Source organism: Exophiala xenobiotica, assembly GCF_000835505.1.
Source record: "Exophiala xenobiotica strain CBS 118157 unplaced genomic scaffold supercont1.6, whole genome shotgun sequence".
Lineage (NCBI taxonomy): Eukaryota > Fungi > Ascomycota > Eurotiomycetes > Chaetothyriales > Herpotrichiellaceae > Exophiala > Exophiala xenobiotica.
In genome coordinates, this window is record NW_013562489.1 from 3287592 (window position 1) to 3307550 (window position 19959).

Below are 19959 nucleotides of genomic sequence, written 5' to 3' on the forward strand. Positions count from 1 at the left end.
TGCAATGAAGAACTTGATCAATCGAGCATCTTTTAAAGGACATGGGAGTCGGCCTCTTATACTGAAGGCGTCTCACCTTGGTAATGTTGATAGTGCTCCATATATCCACCAGTGATAAGTTCCCGGAGATACAGGTGGCATTTGCAATGCCCGGACATGTCGCACAGTGAGAATGTCCCGGATCTAGCCATAGAAAGGAACATATTGTGGGTATAGAGACGACAAATACAACGTTCCCGGAGACACAGGTAGCGGTAACTCCTAGCTTTTTTAATACCTTGCAGCCAATGAGAAATGCGGGGCCTATGCTCAATGCAATCGTAACTACCTTGAAGTCCGTGGGATCGGCAACGATCTGAACCATGAGATTGCTACAGTCTTTCAGTTCTAGGCCTCGAAAGCCCGTCATGATGAACTCTGCAGGCCGCTTTATGGGCCTGTTTCACGAATGTTGCAGGATTGGACGACGGCTATCTCCTGATGGATATCTACACGAAAAACTGCCATCTAAACGGTTACACTCCTGCAAGCTCTCTTAAACACGTTACGGTACACGATGGATGAAAGCATACCCGACTACGGCAAGGTCCTAGACGACCTCGTTCAGGTCGCCCTCGCTGGGGGGAAGATGATCTTGGCTGGAGCAGAGACTATACATCAGAGGAACAATAACGCAGTGAAAGAGAAGCTCAACTGTGAGCCTACAACCATGGTCCAGTTCTCCATTTCGCTCAGCTGACCCATGACAGCTACTGATCTGGTCACAGAGACAGACGAAGCTGTGGAAAGGACAGTGATGGGACTTTTGAAGGCGAAGTATCCCAGCTACAGATTCATCGGTGAAGAATCCAACAAGAACGAACCGTTGACTAACGAGCCAACATTCATCTGTGATCCTATTGATGGGTCAGGTCGCCGATTCTTGGAAATATCCATTCGCTGACACCCAAACAGGACGATGAACTTTGTCCATGGCCACCCCTACGTCTCGATCTCTCTTGGCCTCAGCTATATGAAGCGACCGGTGGTAGGAGTGGTGTACAATCCCTTCTACCACCATCTCTACACTGGGGCAGTTGGCAGCGGTGCTTTCTTCGAAGACTTCCGGGGTAAGAGACAGCTGCCAATGAGGCACTCCACCACTCCTCTCGAGGCATTGAGCGCATGCCTCATCCTGGTAGAGTGGGGCAAAGAGCGTTGTGGCGTCAATTTCGAGACTACGGTTGAAACTTTCAAAAACCTCAGCAGGCAGGAGGGGGGGTTTGTGCATGACTTAAGAACCTTCGGAAGTGCGGCACTCAATCTCTGCACAGTGGCCACGGGAGCAGGGGACCTGTGCTGGGGAGGCGGCTGGGATGCATGGGATGTCTGTGCGGGTTGGGCAATTCTGCTCGAAGCAGGCGGGAAGATGGTGGACGGAAACCCTTCAGCGTCGCTCGATGAGCCGCCATTGGGAGGAAAGAGGTTTCTTGCTGGTAAGTCAGTCCCCTAAGATCTGGATGTACATAACCGCTGTGGGTGACCGAGGCTTATTCGAACGGGCCTTTTGTAGTGCGTAGAGCCCCGACTGGTCAAGACGTTGTCATACGAGAGTTCTGGAAACAGGTTGGCGGCCCAGAAGGAGGATGGACTTATTCTGACAGGTGAAAGTGGTTCGGGCGGATCGAACAGTTGGGTCCAACGCGGGGGATGGGGATATCAAGGCACGATGGTGCAGTATGTGGAGGTTGTGGAGGCCGAGGCTGTAACGGCGCCAATCAATGGCCATACCAATGTACTTAGTGATTCTCGAGGCGAGGGTGGTGTGGTTCCTGCCTCCTCTGTCAAAGCAGCGACAGCTTCCTCCGTACTCCACGTCTTCGGCAAGATGGTTGATGTCGATTCTCCATCCGACTACCGATGTGCTTGCGACAATCTTTCCTTTAGTTCTTACCGATTTAATAGTCCTTCTTTTGTCATTGTGTCGTTCTTTCCTCGTCTCACGCCGACGTGATCATATATCTAACATCAGTATATCTACCATCAATCTTTCGAGTCCTGAGCCCTTGTTCCTAAAGAATGTCTTCACGTCCAAGCAATGAGGCGACAACCGCAAAATCCAAAGACAAACTGAAGCCACGAAAAGGTGGATGTATAACAACAGCTTGTCAACCGTGTCGGAAGCGGAAAACCAAGGTGAATTGCTTCGTCCGGTCATTCAGCCCCCCTCTGACCCGATTTCCACTCAGTGCGACGGAACGCTTCCTGAGTGCTACACTTGCCGTACTTACAAAACAAAGTGCAGCTATGATTTCCACGATGACCGAAGGCGGTAAGGTACTAATAGCTGCGTGTATTTTGTTGGGTGATTAATGATCTCAAGGCGTCCCTCCGGAGCCTACGTCGAAGCCTTGCGTTCTCGCGTTCAACACCTTGAAGGAATCGTTCAAAAATTGAAGGATGGCACTCCGGAAGAAGCGCAGAGTGTTCTCGCAAGCCTTCGTGGCGCTCATCGAGATCCCCCCAACGCATTTGGGCAAGGCTCGGGAGTTGATAGCTTCCGTGACTCTTCCAGTGCCTTTCAATTCGACTTTGCTGAAGGAGCAGAAGCATCTGGTCACGACATGAACAACCTTCTCGAAAGCTCCAACGACTTTGATTACGAGGTTGTACATAACTTCCAGTCCTCCTCTCTCATGAACGATTTATCGAAAGTCGTCAGCAGGTTGGACATCGATGAGCGAGGCGACGTCCAATACTTCGGCCCAAGTAGCAATATGAACCTCGTCTCCGACGTTCCGCGGATTCCTGCTGATCCATGGCCATCAGGAGCCAGTGGTCCGCCCGGCGATCAGTCCCAGCTTGCTCAAGAACTGGGTTTTGGCGATGATATGACATTCTCGGCTCAGGTCAACGCGGGCCACTTCGACACTGGCCCGCTCATGCACCAAAGTACTGCTCGGAATCCGGCGCCAGATATCTACACTAATACAGCGCTAGAGAATCATCTTCTTGCACTGTACTGGACATGGCAGCACCCCTTCTTTCTTCTGTTCTCGAAGCGGCTCTTTATGCGCGACCTAGAAGCTGTGCGTGCTCGGATGTCCTCTTTGCCGGCAGCAAAAGAAGAAGTCCGGATGAAACATTACTCGCCTCTTCTTCTCAATGCCATCCTCGCACATGCGTCGCATTTGACGACGAGACCGGAGGTACGGACAGATCCTCAGCAACCGTCGAGTGCAGGCAACAGATACTTTGCAAAAGCCAGGCAGCTCCTGGAGGGTGAAATAGAGCGGCCGGGTATCACTACGGTACAGGCTCTGGCTTTGATGGGGAGCCGAGAAGCGGGCTGCGGAAGAGATGCAGGTCTCGGATGGCTTTACAGTGGTATGTCCCTTCCAACTACTGGACTTAACCATTGTCCAACGTTGTAGTAAGAAGCCAATGGTAACCAATTCTTCGTGATAGGTATGAGCTTTCGGATCGCCGTTGATCTCGGCTTGCATCTCAGCAGTGAAGAACTGGTCAAAAGCGGGCGCATGTCGCAGGAAGATTCGGATGCGCGTCTCATCACATTCTGGGGATGCTACCTTTACGACAAGTAAGTACTAGTACTGTCACCTTTCATTCACCCATCCTCAACCGGCCTAACATGGAACTGTAGAGGTTGGAGTGCATATCTTGGAAGGCCTGAATCGATACCTCCTCACCTCGTCGAGACAACGCCTCGACTTTCGGAGCAGATCAACGCCGAAACCGAATATCCTCACTGGATCCCGTACAGCGACGATCCTTTGTCTCTGGAAGCTAAAGAGCCGGTTGTTGCGCATACTATTTTGACCTCCTGTCAGATAGTGTCGCTTGCAGAAATACTGGGATCAATCATGAGGAATTTGTGAGTTTTGATAACCACTAAAGACATATACGCTTACAGTCAAAAGATACCCTCCTACCTCAAAAGACGTGACTCCGAACCATTTCGACATTATCACAGCTCATAATTGCCAATTACAATCTTGGCTGCAGCAGCTTCCAAGCGCGCTCAGGATTCGCAACCACGGCTACACAACGTCTCATCTCCTACCCCACGTCCTGATCATGCAGTCAGTTGCCCACTGAAGCTGTGTCTCGGTGGAAGTTTATTTGCTAACTTTGGTCAAGCATGCTTTATCATACTAGCCGCATCCTACTTTTTCGACCACTGATTTGTTACCCGTCATCGAAACTCGCCGGAGAACTAGAGAGTCCCTTAGGATGTTGTACCGGGTCTGCCGTCAAGATCGTCACCCTAGCGAAAGCGCACCAATCTCGATACTCTCTACGCAACATTGTCAATATAGCTGTTCATGCCGTGTTCACTGCATCGACTATCCACCTAAGCAACGTCCTATCTTGTAATTCAGTCTATGAATTCAAAGCAAGACAGTATCTCTCGACGTGCATGGAGATACTGAATGAGTTGGGAGGGACCTGGTCTAGCGCACTCCGTTGCCAGCACATGTTGCAGTCACTCATGGGCAAGTACGGCGCTCCCGCTCCCCGAACGCAAGGCGAGGTGCCACTTAGAATCGGTCTCGAAGATTCATCGCCCGAAGACTATACCAATGGTCAGCAGATCTTGGAGATGGATCCCGAAACCAACTTGGAAGCAATTTTTGGTCCACTTCCGTCGTTGTCAGCTGCCATTTTTCCCGATGAGCAGTTCGATAGCTTTACAGGTTTTGAACCTCTAGATTTTGGCGACGAATGCCACATGGAGGCATGGCTGTAGCCATGCATCTGTCAACGAAAAACATGGACCTAGTTCTAGGCTTTTCTGCACTTCCCTGAACACCTCCGAGGTGGCAAGGCCACTTGTTCTTCCGCGGGCCTAACGACGAAGAAAGGCCCTCGAGGTCAAGTAATAAAAGCGGCAAGTGAAGCTTCAGAACCCCTCAGCTACTTTCATCTCCGGGCATCTAAACTCCACAATCCCTGGCTAACCCGCACGTGGCCGGGAATGGCTCAAGCGTGATAGGCAATAGACATCACGTATTGGTGGGTTCGCTTCCAGGCGAGCCGCAATGAATGGGTCTAGTAAAGACATGTGCACCACTTTGAATCACTCGACGGCACGAGAAAAGATACAGCACCTCCAGGCCGCACAACTCCCGGTACCTGACCTCCGACCCCAGATCTCCGCTTGTGGGCCGCCTGCCCATGGGGATAGGTCTATAGGTCTGGAGAAGTGAGCTGCGTCGCTGATCCTTAAAGACTGCTTAAGCCGTCGTCGGTCAGTGATTTTCAACCAAATATCTTATCATCCATCAGCAGCTCGCAAAGCAACCTTAAACTCTTGAGCCTCTCTGCCAAGGGTCAACATGTGGGAGATTCTGAAAGCTCGAGGAGTGGCCCATGGCCGGCTGACGGGCCTACGTCTCATCACCGCCATCAATGTCGTTGCAGGGTTGGGGATTTTCTTCAGTGGCTATGACCAAGGTGTTATGGCCGGAGTGAATGTCTCTCCAGATTACATTGTATGTATTTGCCGACATTTCCACAGGATCCTATGCTGATGCAATCACGCAGCGCACAATGGGCCTGGGCTACACTGACCATCAAGGGAACAACATCATCACCAAGCCTACCGAACAAGGCGGAATCGTGGCAATCTACTATCTAGGCACCTCAATCGGAACTCTGCTGGGCGGTGCCCTCAGTGATCACGTCGGGCGCATACGCACTGTTCTCCTGGGCTGCTTCTTCGCCATATTTGGCGCTGCTCTACAAGTCCGTGCCATCCTGCACCAGTTAGTGACCGAAGGAACTCTGTTGCTGACAAGGAAACTGTTAGGCCGGGGCTAAGAACACGCCCTGGATATTATGTGCTCGCATTGTGACAGGCATGGGTACTGGCATATTTAACGGCGTGCTTCCAGTCTGGAGTGCCGAAACCTCGCACAAAAACCACAGAGGTTTCTTCGTGTCCTTTGAGTTTACGCTCAATTATGTCGGGCTTATCACTGCATACTGGCTTGAGTACGGCGTCAGCTTCGTGGACGGGGGTAATACGAGCTTTCGCTGGCGTTTCCCTCTGGCCTTTCAGATTGTGTATGTTCTCTCTGTCAGATTTCTGCTTTCGAAAGGTGTGCTGACGATCAAATCTAGTCCACTGTTCGCACTTGTGGCGTTACTTTTCTTCATGCCTGAATCCCCTCGCTGGCTGGTCAAGGTTGGACGTTTCGAGGAAGCCAAGATCATCCTCGGTCGATTGCGAGGAGAAGGAGACCCCCTCCATCCCGAGGCGGTTGGAGAGTTTGAGGATATCCATGGCGCTGTCGAGCTTGAAAGAGAGACCGGCCGACGCTTCAACTATTGGACAATGCTGACCGGCCGAGGAAGCGGGAAGCTGCATCTCGAGCGTCGAGTCCAACTCTCGCTTTGGCTCTTGTTCCTTCAAGCATGGTTCGTTCCTTCTTCCAACCCGTTGCTTGTCCATTTACTTATATGCTCTGAACACAGGACCGGCATTACAACAATCACCGTGTACTCTCCTATCATGTTTACTCTGGCAGGATATAGCAACACAAAGTCACAATTGTTAGCTGGCATCAATAACATCGGTGCATGTCTCTGTTCCCTAATCGGAATGGTGCTGATTGATCGAGTCGGACGTCGCTGGATGTTATGGGTTGGCGCTGCCATGCTAGGGGTCTGCATGTTCTTAGAGGTAAAGTTCCCAGGCTCAGAGTGGATGATTGTAACGAGCTAATTCGGCTCAAACAGACCGGCATGGTCACGATGCTGAAAAAGCAAGTACCCGGATCCTCTGAAGCACAGGCTTGGGGTGCTGCCTCGGCCTTCTTCGTTTTCTTTTTCACTGGCATCTTTGCATCAAGTTGGCTTGATGTCCCTTTTGTTTACCCCACTGAAACATTCCCTCTAGAGGCCAGTTCATTCCTTGTGTCCCGTTCGACCAGGTCGCTTACGAAAATACAGGTCCGTGCTAAAGGTAACGCCTTCGGCACTGTCGACTGGGGCCTCGGATGTGGAAGCGTCTCCCTGCTCGTTCCAGTCTGGTTCTCAAGTGAGTATCTCTGTTTTCAGATCCCACTCCCCTTCGTTTTTACTAGTACTTGATCCTCACCACTGACTGTGAATTCGTACTAACTTCTCAATCTCAGCACTATCACAATACACTTTTCTAATCCACGGATGCGTGAACTTCCTGACAATTCCCGTCGTATATTGTCTCTATCCTGAGACGAAGCAACGCACGCTTGAGGAAATGGACCTGCTCTTCGCGTCCGACAAGCCATGGGTCTGGGAAGCTGAGAAGACGTTCCAGAGGCTGAAGAAGGAGAATATGCAGATTTTGCATTTAAGCAATGCAAGTCCCGTGAGGAAAGATGGAGCCAAAGATGACGGAGTGAGGGAGAAGCCAGATATGGAGACGGAGCACATGGAGCGTTCGAGTGACGAAGGGCCCATGCAGGCTGATTGATTACGACAGTCGACAGGTAGTGGGTTTCTACGGCATGCACAGCGATCCGTGCTGGTGGGAAGATAGTCGACTCTCTCGAGTGGTAACCTCAAGGATGGATTATTCAGGTCGATCCGAAAACCGGCAAAGAATCGATTGCTCCTCCCGCACCAGGGGCTGCATTTCTGGCATGGAGTGTGGGACCAAGGGTTTGGCCTGGTCGCAAATTCAGCCAAGTCGATCTCGTAGGCGTGATATCGACTTGTTATTTGAGGCCCTTCCGGCTGGAGCAGCTTGTGATGGCTGAGAAGATGAGCACCGAATACGACGCGATAAGTGAGCGCCCCACGTAAATAGATCGAGACTCGAGAGAACACGGTCAAACCGGGCACCGCGCAAACCCGAAGATGCCCAACGTAGTCTTTATCAAGCGTTGAAAGCAGATCGCAGGTGCATAATGTTACAATGATTCCGATGACGAAACCTCCTGTCCTTCTTCCTTGCATTCGTGGGATATAAGGGAAAAGTTTCTAGGTATAACCATGTCTTCCGGTATTCTCTCCAGAAAGTGCATGTCCTGTAGGGCCTTTGTAGACAGTCTTGTCCAGAGTGTGCAGCCGACAAGCATTAGGGGCAACACTGTTCTTCGATTGCCGTTCTGCACTTCAACTCAGCCCGCGTCCATTACATCTTATCCTGCACAAAAAAGAACAGAGTATCACGGTGTTAGACACCGAAGGAACTTTGCATTGTCTATGTCCAGCGTAAACCAACAGCCATTCGAGGTCTTTAGAAGAAGAAGGGAAAAAAAGAATGTCAAATTGACACCAGACACAACAAAGGTTGCCCAGGCGCTTCTGCTCACCGCAGCCATGTACACCGGCGAACATAGTGCAGATATTCCTCGAACTCCATCTGGAGCCAGGTGCGCTGCCTAGAGCGGTGTTCGGACTGAGGACAGTCAGCTGTCCACCTCGTCAACGGAAGCAGCGCTGTAGCAGTCCCGAATTGTTGTCCATCCGTCCACTCAGACTCGGCTTCAGTGGATGTGGCGATCGACTTTCCAGTTGCGCGACTGAGCAGGAGCTTCAACAGCTCCATGACGAAACACGGGGATCCCATCTGGACTTCGACGGGCAGCCGGTGAACAGATCGCAGGGTAGCATGCTATGACGCCGGAGTAGGGTGGCCGGCCTTGAGTTTGCGGCCGCAGAAGAGAGCGGATGAGGCAGAGCGAACAGTCTCAACCCAAAGCCAGTGGTCCTTGTTTCCACTTCTCCATCTCAGCTTCCGCAAAGTTGGCAGTACTTCCATAAGCCAGAACCAGAAATCCAAGGTCTTCTCTATCGACATCGAAGACCTCCCACCAGTTCTTGTTAACAAGCTTGACGCCAGTCTCTCGCGCAGCCAAATAGATTGCACCCACGGCGAGCGCGTTCGGCTGGTGTGTAAGGTAGAGAAGCTGCGGTGACAGCAGACCTGCGTTCAAGTGTTCGAAAACTCTCCGCGCTAGATTCGTCGATGAGACTCCCAAAGCTTGCATGTATGCCAAAGCCAGGCCGTGTGGCAGAGCCACTCGGGTGTCAAACCCAATGCCCACCAGTATCATGCTCTCACAGACAGATAAGCGCTGTCTTTCTCTCTCGTAGGTTCCTTCTGTTACATAGTACTCGGTAGGAAGGATCTCCGAAAGTGTCTCGGTAGGATTGACAAACTTGAGTGGAGAGGCTTTGGAGGTGAGGTAAGCGTAAACATTGACAACTGATCGAGCCGAGACTGGTGTAGTAGAAATTTTGGCAGCAAGGTAGATAGCTGCCGCGGAGTATGCTCGTGGACCGAAACCTTCACGATCTTCTGCTCTGCTAGCCACTATGAATCGCTGGAGGAGGACAATCGCATGTGCAATAACTTCTTGTGCAAGGCGCAGGAGGATGCCGGCGGCCGAGGTGAGTTGACATTGTGCGAAACGTAGAGACTGAGCGTCTTCTTCTTCGGACGACTTCAATGAGGCAAGCTGTTTCGGAGTGCTCAAAGAGTTAGACAGGTTCTCCAAGGAGGAGGATATTGGCGCCATGATGGCGAGAATGCATGAATGCGGCTTTGGGAGACGAGGCTAAACTGCACGGCTCTACGTGTGGAAGTGTCCAAAATACTCCGCTGTATATTGATAGGGTGCAACAGCAGCACCGAGTTGTGCAACTGTAAACATCAGGCACAGCCGAATTCACGAGGCTAAATCTTCTTTGTCGGAAATTCTAGCCTTAGAAGTCATGCATGCTTCTCAACATTATGGTGTGCTGGAATAGTGACGCTATTAGTAGTCATCTTGGGAATTGCCATCGCTATTGAACGATGAAAACCTGACATACCATTGAGCCCATAGGATTCCTTTCTGCCGACTATGGTGTAGGTTATAAAATCAACCTTGCTGTAAAACCTAACCACAACGCGGTCGCAACGCGAGGTTTGCAGGTACGGATCAACGCTTGGAAATGCCTCTATCGTCCTTTCGGCTCAGAAGCGAAAGAACCCTTCATAAGGATACTTGGAGCTTGATTCACTAATCCTTCTTGTTTGGATCTAATGCGGCGCCAACGTAAACAATCTGGACTGCAACAAATGCTGCAGTAGCCGCAAAGACTTCGCTCCGCTTCGCTTCGGTCGTGAAGAGAGTCAGCAATACGAATGATATCGGGAAGCCGACGATGACTCCAAGTCGAGCATTTGGGTTGCTGACGAAGTGTAGTGCAATGACTGGAGCAAGAATGAGAACTGCTGCAAGAAAAGAAGAGATCTGATCGCCCGCGGCCTTCCAAGTGATAGCAAAGCCCTACTTCTCGGCCACGATTTTGGATGAGTCTCTGCCGCTGAATGCTTCAGAACGTGCAAAACGCTTCAAGAGTAGGAACAACGCCCGAAGGAAGGCATGCACGACAGTGCGTTCTTGACGACTGGATGACAGCCCCAATAAGTCTTCGACAGCTCGTCCGCCATCAGGCACTTCGGACCATGTCATGGCGCCTGGACCACGAAGCTCGGATTTGCCGCCCTGTGTATCCCTCAACCAGCCGCGTAAGATGTCCAGATTTTCATACGACGGAGTTCGTTGTCGATTGAGAGTAATTTGCTGGATTAAGGCTTGGTCTGACCCGTGTGAGGCCGTGAATATGATAGGTGCCAGCTTCCCTACTCACTATATACGCTCAGTTTCTCTCGGAGCTCTTCCAAGGTCTTTTTCGTGGGATGATCTTCTTCCAAATCACACAGCGCTTCCCAATCAAGTGAAGCGTTCACACGGGAAGGCTGACCAGACTTCTGGTCAAGGTCCACAAAATCTCTGAGATCTTCCTCCAGCTTGCTAATCTCCGCTTGGAGCAGTAACAGGTTGAGAACGTTTGACGACTTGAAACGAGGGAAAATGGCAGTATCAGAAGCCCACGACATGAAGTCCGCAAGCAGATGATAGCCCTGTCGTGCTTGAGCCATGTTGTTGCAGAACTTGGTGTGGGAGAATCGTGAGAAGGAGAGCTCGTGCCGGGGCGCCACGCTTGGGCAATGGTTTCATCACATTGCATCTGCAACTCCGGGCATCAGGCAGACATGAAAGTCCGAAGTACAAGGTTCGGATTGGCCATCTTCGCCGTTGGTGTCGGGCATCAGAGGCTGGGCGAGTGGGCTGATGTGCTGTCACCGCGCCTGCCCCAGCATGGGTCACAAGAGACGCGTTCTGTCTTCTGAGTTGCTGCACCGGAGTCAAGGAGCACGTTCATGGGCATTGAACGCAGTCTTTAAGCAAACATCCTTCAGCCGTATATAACGGATGCTGCGCATCACTTTACCTGGCAATGCGCTACGGTATCATCGTCCATGTCGCCTAGACAGAACCCGCGCGTTTGGCCACGACACCTCCAAAACTACAAATGCCGACGCGCTACACGACCTTGAATCGCAGACTTATAATCTGCCTCCCCATCAGGACCAAGACTGACAAAATTGTTGGCCGTACTTGAGATGGCACGCTTCCTGAAGTGGAATGAGTTCCTTTGAGACTCTCTTTTGCACCATCCCGGAGTCGCGTTGTCTGGATGAGCAGATTGTGGCTACATGCCAGATGATCGACTCAAAGGTAGAGACAGCCGCGACAGCCTAAGTTCCTGAGCCCAACACTCACCAGACCTTCCCTCGGCATTCCTTGCAAACACGCATAAAGCAGTTGGAACTCCCGACTTATGCGAGATAGAGCACGGGAGCTATTGGTAATAGTCGGCTCCTAACCAGGCATAGCCATCAACGCCTCGTGAGCCAGTGTGAGCCTCACCCTAACGTAACGAGCCTAAGTAGGCTGATCCAAATCCCATGCTCTTGGGGTCAGCGACGCAGGCTAGGTTCAACATTTCATAGATGATGGGCATCGTGAGGAGCTGCTCCTGGCATATCGGCAATTGGTGTCCGTTGAATTCAGACTTCGAGTTGTCCATGTCTGCGCTGACCACATGGTGGAAGATCTTTCCGAAACACCTGGAACGACTTGCACGCATCTCCATTTAGGTGGGCGATTTGTACATCCGTCAAGCTGTCAACATTACGGACGTATGATTTTGCGGTGATGCTCCAATCCCTCTGGTGATCTACCTCGCTAACCAAATGGGGGCCAATTTGCGAAACCCCAGGGTTTCTTCAGTCATCGTCGTCATGATTGTGCCGCCCCGGACAGCCCACGATTCGCCTAGAGGCTGCCACGCGAAGCTGACCTAACCCGATCAATACCCATTCGACGAGGCTCCCTACTTCAAGCTTTCGCACGCACGCAAAAGTGCAAGATCGCGAGTTGTATACACAAATCCATCCGAGTCTGTTCTTCTTGCATCACTCAAACGTACCAACAAGGTGTCTGATACTCGAAGGTCATTTAAGAGTGCGCCTTCACCCTGTCTGGACCACATGGTCAGCACGAATTTCCAGCGCAAGTCCTCGGTCCATACTCCAACCTGAGCCATTGCATCAGCTCACGAGGTCCTCCCACAATCACAATGTGCCATTCCAGCAAGAGACAAGCAGGCCCATCGCCGGCCCACTGTCACCAGTCGACCTGGTCTAGCGACCGAGGCAACTGCCACAACAATTCCATGCTTTCTGGCCATTGCAAGCATGCAGATACCCTCCCTCCGAACCAGCATTGCACTTGCAAAGAATACGAGCAAGACTACTATCTTCAAGCATATTCCCGCCGACCCCCTGGAACAGTGCACCCTGCCATCGGCATCCCACTCAGCATCGTGACCTGTGGCTTGTCATGTGCTGCATTCGGCATTTATAGGTATGTCGTGCCCACATTTGTCCTCTCAGCCTCATATGTTTCTCTGGGCATATACTGACACATCTTGCAGGGGCGTCAAAGAAAACAGAGCAGCCAAAATGCACGCCAAAGCACAGCAGGCAATGTCGCAGGCTCGACAACCAGTTGTGACAGAGCAGGTCACAGACGCATACGCCAGACCGTCGCCTGTGGCGCTGAAGGCGGAAATGGCCGGCGACGACTTTGTCGATGCCTCATATGGTAGTGAACGAGGACATTCGATCTCGACAGACTTGTCGGCTGCTTCGTACATTTCCTCGTCAATGCGCAAAGTCGACAATGTCTCTGAGGCTGACGGTAACCCCCTCACTCCGCCGCCCGGATACAATGAGAAGGTGTGGGACAAGAATTTGTGAATAGCGGATGGAGGAATTTTCAGCGTGGTGCAAGGGAATTTGGAGGGTCCGGCGCATATACTGACATCACATGGATCTCCTTTCGACTTGTTTAGTGGGGACCACATACTGTTTCTCAATTGATGCATAAGCATTTTGAATCATGATTGCCTCGTGCCAGTGCCTGTGGGTAGATCTGGTGGGCCCCTTGGAAGGGGGATTGGCCGGTGAAAATCAAAGCAACAATCCGCCCGTACCGTGATTGCCGTCTCACCACTACAAAATCATGAGATCGTGGTATGGTCCTGACCAAAGTGGCGCGACAAGTCCTTGCGTCACAAGTGTTTGATCTCTTTGGATTGATTGATAAATCGATCACTTGGCCTGCTTCAAAGAGCATTGCGCGCGCCGGTGATTCAAATCCTTGAGATCATGCCGACCATATTAACTTCAGTGAAAGCATCTCAGCGCTTAGACTCCCGCGGCAAGCCTACCGTGCAAGTCGAAGTGGAAACCAGAGATGGAAAATTCCGTGCGATCGTGCCGTCGGGCGCATCCAAAGGGGACTATGAAGCCATTGAGCTGCGGGACGGTGGTGAAGCGTACGGAGGAAATGGAGTTGAGCAAGCAGTACGCAATGTGCAAGAGATCATTGGTCCTGCGCTCTCAGGCAGGCAGTTTGACCTCGAACTGGGATTGAAAGACGTCGACTATTTCATGATCAAGCTGGACGGCTCCTCGGATAAAAGCGATTTGGGTGCTAACGCCATCCTTGGGGTCAGTATGGCTTGCGCCAGAGCATGTGCAGCTGCGAAGGTGAGCGATACGGGGCCTACATCCATCCTAGGCGGATGCTAACGACGCATTGACACAGAAAATTCCACTGTATGATTTTCTGGCGAGCGAGCTTCAATCACGCCACAAGGAGTACGTCGTGCCGGTGCCTTTCTTCAATGTGCTCAACGGTGGTGTCCACTCTGGCAACACGATGGCATTTCAGGAATTCATGATTGCGCCGACGGGAGCCGCGTCCATCACCCAGGGTATCCAATGGGCGGCCGAGGTGTATCAGGCGTTGAAATCCATCATCATCAAGAAGTTTGGCAAGGCAGCCATTGGCATTGGTGACGAGGGGGGTTTCGCGCCACCCATAACTCGGCCTAGCGAAGCCTTGGATCTCATAATGGCCGCGATCGAGGCTGCAGGGCATGAAGGACGTTTCAGAATCGGCATTGATCCAGCCTCGTCGGAGTTTTATCGAGACGGTGACTACGACTTAGGGTTCAAGTCTGACACGCCGCAGAGATACACCAGTACAGAACTGGCAGATTTGTACCGGAGTCTGGTCGACAAATATCCGATTGTGCTGTTGGAAGACCCCTTTGCGCAAGACGACTGGGATTCATGGAAATCCTTTCACATCATTTCTAAGCTCGCCAATATCGAGCTGGTGGGCGACGATCTTCTGGCAACCAACATCAGACGCATAGAGATGGCCGCAAAGGCTGACGCATGTGACTCTCTGCTCTTGAAGATCAACCAGATTGGCACGATTAGCGAAGCTATTGCGGCGGCGGAAAGGGCATATGAACTTGGCTGGTCAGTCTTTGTGTCTCATCGTTCTGGGGAGACGACGGACGACTTCATTGCCGATCTCACCGTCGCAATTGGCTGCGGCCATCTAAAGTCCGGTGCACCCTGCCGAGGCGAGCGAGTTGCCAAGTACAACCGCCTGATGGATATCGAGGAGGAATTAGAGGCAAGAAACCTGGGATCCTCGTATGCAGGAGAATCGTTCCGACATGCCCATTCATAGACTAGAGGTTGATGGTGGCTCCGCAGGCTTTGAATGATAGAACATTTTAACCTCGACGAAAAGCACGCACTAGGACTAGGATCTTTGGAAGTCTGAGTCGGCCGGACAGCGTCGCTGAAGCTAAAACGGTCGCACTTGTACACTCGTGAAGTTTCGACCTTTGTGTTCTTGATGACTTATATCTCATTTCATATTGTCTACGTTCGCAGGCCGTTGGTAGACTGAGAGATGGAGCGCACGCTCATGAGCTACTTCCTCAAGAAGAACCATTTATCCAAGTTCTCTTCTGACGGTTGACATTCATCGTTGCCTGTGTAGTTGGCTGAGCTCGCGATTGTGTCCATTTCATTGCCCCGAATGAGGCTTATATCCTCAGCCAGTACCTTGCCGTTGATCAACTTTTCCCATGCTGCTTTGCATTCGTTGACTATCGATATGGCATAGCTACGGCTTCATCAGTATCTTTCTAGGTGCAGATGAGCATGACTGTGCTGCAAGCCTAGTAGCGAGCGGCACATGGATGGTACACGAGATGAGACAGCCTGAAATCCTCACCTTTGATCTCTAAACTCGCCGTCCAAGGCGATCTTGTTCGGCGCCTTGCCATCGGGAACTTTGTAGAGCTTGAACCACTCCCATGTCGCCTCTAAAAGACCTGGGAAGTGTTTTTGTACATCTGCAATATTGTTCACCTCGGCAGCGCGCGGATCATTGATATCGATGACAATAATCTTCCAGTCGGTTTCGCCGTCATCGAGGAGGGCCATTGCCCCAAGGACCTTGACTCTTTTAATCTGACCAGTATACGCGACCTGTTCACCTATCTCACAAGCATCGAGGGGATCGTTGTCACCAGGGTGCTTAGTGTCTGGGTGAACATGAGAGGGATTTTCCCAAGTCTGATGCCATCAGTGGCCCTGTCGGTAGAAAGCTGGACTGTGGGGGGCAAAAAAGAAGCCATGACTCACTCCCGGAAGGGCGCCGTAGTTCCAGATGTACCCTTTATAGGGGAAAACATTACGTACGAAGCGGGCTTTATTGTTCTTGACGTCCTGCTTTATCGGGTTGAATTCTTCGGTCCTAGAGATCTTTTCCCCTTGATGTTGGTGACCAGTCCAGATGTCTAGTAGTTAGGCGCCAACAGTGGCAAGCCGTGCCGGCGCACGACGGAACGTACCTCGAACTTTGCGTTGGACCATCGTGGGATCTCCACCACCATGTTCAAAACCTTTTCCTCCTCATCGGCCCACAAAGGTATGTCATGCCAGATCGAAATCGGTGACCCTTTTCGTTCCATATACAAACGAAAGTCTAAAGAGCCGGGAGAGCCGACTGATTTGAGACTGTAAATGGATTGTGCCTTGCTCATACTGACTGAAAGCGTGTAGAACTGGTGACAAGGTTCTGGAGGAGGATATGGTATATTTTGTATAACAAAGGGTCAGTTACGTCACGCAAGCTTGCATGCGAGCTGGCCGTCCGGACCGCACGGGACCTGCGAAGTGCCATGACCTAGTCACCTTGAGGGTGAATTGATACAAAAGGCATGATAGCGTCTGCCCGAGCCTTGTACCACACTTCGTCGATGTCACCAGCAACATCTTGTCACAGGAACATCAAGGAGCAAACATAGTCATGTGGGAGAAAATTTCTTCTCTATTCCAACACAGAGACTCGGGTGAGCGACAATCTCACCATTCCAGACGGCGACGTCAATCCGACCCACTTGGAAATTTGAGTGAACTGTCGGTGCCTCCACCGGTCGAAAACCGAAGTGACTCCAAGTTCTATCGCCACCACAGTCTAGAGGAGAATCTCAGACGAAATGAACAGGGTGAAGAAAATGAGTTTGAGGACGACGGAGGAGATGTTATTGTTCACCACCACGACCTTGAAGACAATCTCGAGCTTGCGAAGGAGCTTTCGAAAGAGTTGAGAAAGCAATCACAAGAGCTTCGACGTCTTTCCACTGAACATGAACGTTTCACGAGGACCGAGGACCGAGGACGGGACCTGAAAGTTGCTGAGGTCACTAATTTGGAAGAGAAAAGGTGAGTGCGACGAAAATCACCATTTTAGTTTCAGATGAACCGATCCTGCGCGTGCGTGTATATATTGCTTTCCTTCAAGTACACTATGTGGGCAGCAACGGCTTCGGACTCCATCAGAATAGCGCTGTTCTTGTACCACGTCTCTTGCTAAGCTCTTTCCATCCCTACTATCATCTACCCATAATGTTGGTAATACAGGAACAATCTTCATCCACCATCTCAATCCAGGAGTTGTCCCTGGGGGCTTCGCTATACCAGGCATTCTCCCTCCCGAAGTGTCTAGTCCAAGTGATAGCGCTCTCCACTAGAACTCAGCCGACGGTTCGAGAACTCTCCCGGCGACGCATCGAAAGCGCTTTGCAAAGATGCTGGTTCCATCTGGATCTTCTCCGGATCCATGTCTCTGAGGGACCGACTGCGCGCAACTTCTCCATGCTTTCTACGATCCTCAGATAGTGTATCGCTAGCAGCAGTACTTTCTTTTTCGAGATCACGCTCCTCCATCTCTTCTCGTTCAACTTCTCCTTCTTCTGCGTTTTCCAGCTCCGAGTCATCGTCAACACAGACAAACGTCGGACCGGGTGCCCACCAATGAAGCGGATAACGGCGGCGCCCGACATTGTTGATGATTAGGGTCCACCCGAGCATAATGAGCGATGAGGCAAGGATAGTGGGCAGATAGCGCCAGGATAGTGTTACCACGTGTGATTGGACTGCGACGTTGAGACCAGTGGCACCAGCGCTGTGAAGCTTTCATTAGGGCCCGCCTTTTTCGTAGCAGCTTGGGGGATACTTACGGAGGATGAGCGGTGCCCGTGATCAGCATAGCGAGGAGGGAGGTTGCCATCGAGAGGCCTCCGTTCACAAAGGTCGATGGGTGAAACCCTGCGTTCTCAAGATACCCTTGGTAGCTGGCGTTCAACACCTACAGCCTGGTGATGGCGGTTCCGACGAGGGCTGAGATGAAATGGCCGAGGACAAAATTTCGCGGTTGCCCGACTGGGGACTCGATGACTCCGAAAAGAAGAACGGCCGACGCACTAAAGGACGTGATTATGGTTGGCGTGTGATATACGTCGCGGAAAGCGGTGCTGGTCGACATGATCGCTTCGATGAGGAGGATGCCACCGAAGGCGCCGATCTAAGCAAAAGTCTAGACCTCGAGTCGTAGTGGAATTTTCTCTAACTATGTGAATGGCGGCAATGGCAAAGGATCATATGGAGGCCCGGCCTCAGGTGGTCGATAACCCGTGAAGCGGGAGATGATGAGTGGCAGGCTGGCACGGTACTCTTCCAAGTTTGAACCGGGTAAGAGTTGTTCGTGCCCTCTTCCGAATGGGTTGACTTTTGTTGTTCTCAGTTGCTTGCTGCATGATGGTGTTCTTTGCTATAATCTTCTGGGGTTAATGTGCTGTCTTAGTGCTCCTGTATCACTGCTGACCTAAGGCCTTTCCACATCGAGAAGAGAAACCGGGCTATGAATGTATATATATATCTCACCACACTAAGCATCCCGAAACATCGACTCAAAGCTTCACCACTCAGATACACCATCAGTGGACGCCATGTTGCTGTGAAAGATGAGTCAGTCCTAGACTTCCGTACGCAAGAATGAGAGTCGGTAGCTAGCTGGGACCGTTCTATCGCGGATCGTCCGGATCGCACGCCTGAGCAGAAAAATGTTTCTTGGGAGATCCGTGCTTGGCCAATAGCAATCTCTAGGTGCTCTTTCTGCTTTGTCGTGTCCGATCTTCCTGCGATGATCAACCTGTTATCAAGCTTGACATCACTGGGAAGCTCTCAAAAGCGCCCCGAATTGTTGGATTCCGTTTGTCTCGCTCCATCGGATTTCCAGGGCAATCAGACAATACTAGTACCCATGGACTAGCGTGCTATGATAGCACCCGCTCACCTTTTCCGGCCAATCCAAGGTGAAGATTGTTAGGCTTCATGTTACATGGACGTTACATGAGGTTAGATTTGCAGCCGTTGTCACCGTCTTGAGTGCAGCCGCCAGAGCCGAATGCCGGTTGCTTCTGTAGCCTTGTCAGCCCAAGAAGATGGAAAGATTGGTGAGAGTACTGATAATACACACTCGAGCCTTTTATGTCCTCTACTGTTTGTACTATTGACCTTTACAAGACACACTCAAACTAGGGACAAAATGTTTGACAGGATCCTCCAATGGCGGAGACTAGATCCCGACGTAAGTACTATGACAGGAACGAAATGCCTTAACATACCATAATCGCTAGGCGACTTGGAGGCGTGAAAACAAAGGCTAACTTTGTCTCAGTTACACGGACCGGCAGAGGAGATTGTACAAATCTCAAGTCCACCTGCAGCGCCCCATAGCACCGCAATGTCTCGCCAAAACGAAAACCTAGCATCGGTTCCAGATCGGGCCCAGGGCTTGTCGGAGCGCCATTCTTCTGGGGTCGCCCTGCGAGCCGACACTCGTCACACGCAGGACGACGAAGCAATCACGACGGAGCGCCGCAAGTCCCTGCGATTGCCTGACTTGTTCCGTAAACGTTCATTGAGTGCAAGTGCATAGCAGCCTGAAGACCGACTCGATACCGAGACAGGAGTGGTGCAGCAGGCCGAGCCTCCGTCGCCGTCGAGACATAATTTCCGGGGTATTATGTCACATTTCGGCAAGGACAAGAAGAAACACGAGACAGCCAGTCCTGGAAGAAATCCTCTAGGAATTACACCATCAGAGACTAGAGCCTAAGGAGCCGTATAGCGTTGGTCCATAGTATCGGCTCAATTCCGTTGGTCTAATACAATTGGCTGCTACCATCAGAGATCTCTGGTTCTGTATTAATAGGCCGCGGCTCTCATATTCATGATATTCACTGGAAGATTTTAACCTCACCAAACCCGTCTCCGTCTTCAGCCCTGAGCACGCCGAGAAGATGAGAGCCGAGTCAGCAGTCTCTGAGGCGTGGCGGTGC

General features: G+C 51.4%; 12 protein-coding genes across 12 annotated transcripts; 8 read left to right on the top strand and 4 right to left on the bottom strand.

The window, feature by feature from the left end:
• Window positions 1-556: 556 nt before the first annotated feature.
• Window positions 557-1492, top strand: PV05_10493 (uncharacterized protein; the record flags this gene model as incomplete). The annotated part of the gene is made up of 3 exons (XM_013456937.1): window positions 557-695; window positions 750-906; window positions 955-1492. The coding sequence occupies 3 exons, from the start codon at window positions 557-559 to the stop codon at window positions 1490-1492; spliced, it is 834 nt and encodes a 277-aa protein (XP_013312391.1).
• An 806-nt stretch (window positions 1493-2298) lies between these two features.
• Window positions 2299-3878, top strand: PV05_10494 (uncharacterized protein; the record flags this gene model as incomplete). The annotated part of the gene is made up of 4 exons (XM_013456938.1): window positions 2299-2311; window positions 2419-3366; window positions 3448-3580; window positions 3644-3878. The coding sequence occupies 4 exons, from the start codon at window positions 2299-2301 to the stop codon at window positions 3876-3878; spliced, it is 1329 nt and encodes a 442-aa protein (XP_013312392.1).
• Window positions 3879-4492: 614 nt separating this feature from the next.
• On the top strand, window positions 4493-4750 carry PV05_10495 (uncharacterized protein; the record flags this gene model as incomplete). The annotated part of the gene is made up of 1 exon (XM_013456939.1): window positions 4493-4750. One exon carries the CDS (start codon window positions 4493-4495, stop codon window positions 4748-4750), a length of 258 nt encoding a protein of 85 aa, XP_013312393.1.
• Window positions 4751-5339: 589 nt separating this feature from the next.
• Window positions 5340-7462, top strand: PV05_10496 (uncharacterized protein; the record flags this gene model as incomplete). The annotated part of the gene is made up of 7 exons (XM_013456940.1): window positions 5340-5495; window positions 5548-5748; window positions 5813-6069; window positions 6127-6423; window positions 6481-6688; window positions 6745-7045; window positions 7143-7462. 7 exons carry the CDS (start codon window positions 5340-5342, stop codon window positions 7460-7462), a joined length of 1740 nt encoding a protein of 579 aa, XP_013312394.1.
• A 431-nt stretch (window positions 7463-7893) lies between these two features.
• PV05_10497 (uncharacterized protein) lies at window positions 7894-9522 on the bottom strand. Its single transcript, XM_013456941.1, has one exon. The coding sequence runs from the start codon at window positions 9513-9515 to the stop codon at window positions 8685-8687; it is 831 nt and encodes a 276-aa protein (XP_013312395.1). The 5' UTR covers window positions 9516-9522; the 3' UTR covers window positions 7894-8684.
• A 749-nt stretch (window positions 9523-10271) lies between these two features.
• On the bottom strand, window positions 10272-10927 carry PV05_10498 (uncharacterized protein; the record flags this gene model as incomplete). Its single annotated transcript, XM_013456942.1, has 2 exons — window positions 10272-10585; window positions 10636-10927. The coding sequence occupies 2 exons, from the start codon at window positions 10925-10927 to the stop codon at window positions 10272-10274; spliced, it is 606 nt and encodes a 201-aa protein (XP_013312396.1).
• A 1544-nt stretch (window positions 10928-12471) lies between these two features.
• Window positions 12472-13153, top strand: PV05_10499 (uncharacterized protein; the record flags this gene model as incomplete). Its single annotated transcript, XM_013456943.1, has 2 exons — window positions 12472-12758; window positions 12829-13153. The coding sequence occupies 2 exons, from the start codon at window positions 12472-12474 to the stop codon at window positions 13151-13153; spliced, it is 612 nt and encodes a 203-aa protein (XP_013312397.1).
• A 322-nt stretch (window positions 13154-13475) lies between these two features.
• PV05_10500 (phosphopyruvate hydratase) lies at window positions 13476-15196 on the top strand. Its single transcript, XM_013456944.1, has 2 exons — window positions 13476-13948; window positions 14007-15196. Exons 1-2 carry the CDS (start codon window positions 13565-13567, stop codon window positions 14946-14948), a joined length of 1326 nt encoding a protein of 441 aa, XP_013312398.1. The 5' UTR covers window positions 13476-13564; the 3' UTR covers window positions 14949-15196.
• Window positions 15197-16317, bottom strand: PV05_10501 (uncharacterized protein; the record flags this gene model as incomplete). The annotated part of the gene is made up of 4 exons (XM_013456945.1): window positions 15197-15392; window positions 15504-15847; window positions 15917-16036; window positions 16126-16317. 4 exons carry the CDS (start codon window positions 16315-16317, stop codon window positions 15197-15199), a joined length of 852 nt encoding a protein of 283 aa, XP_013312399.1.
• Window positions 16318-16583: 266 nt separating this feature from the next.
• Window positions 16584-17003, top strand: PV05_10502 (uncharacterized protein; the record flags this gene model as incomplete). Its single annotated transcript, XM_013456946.1, has 1 exon — window positions 16584-17003. The coding sequence occupies one exon, from the start codon at window positions 16584-16586 to the stop codon at window positions 17001-17003; it is 420 nt and encodes a 139-aa protein (XP_013312400.1).
• A 275-nt stretch (window positions 17004-17278) lies between these two features.
• PV05_10503 (uncharacterized protein) lies at window positions 17279-17825 on the bottom strand (the record flags this gene model as incomplete). The annotated part of the gene is made up of 2 exons (XM_013456947.1): window positions 17279-17741; window positions 17797-17825. The coding sequence occupies 2 exons, from the start codon at window positions 17823-17825 to the stop codon at window positions 17279-17281; spliced, it is 492 nt and encodes a 163-aa protein (XP_013312401.1).
• Window positions 17826-19163: 1338 nt separating this feature from the next.
• PV05_10504 (uncharacterized protein) lies at window positions 19164-19556 on the top strand (the record flags this gene model as incomplete). Its single annotated transcript, XM_013456948.1, has 2 exons — window positions 19164-19205; window positions 19296-19556. The coding sequence occupies 2 exons, from the start codon at window positions 19164-19166 to the stop codon at window positions 19554-19556; spliced, it is 303 nt and encodes a 100-aa protein (XP_013312402.1).
• Between the last annotated feature and the right edge of the window lie 403 nt (window positions 19557-19959).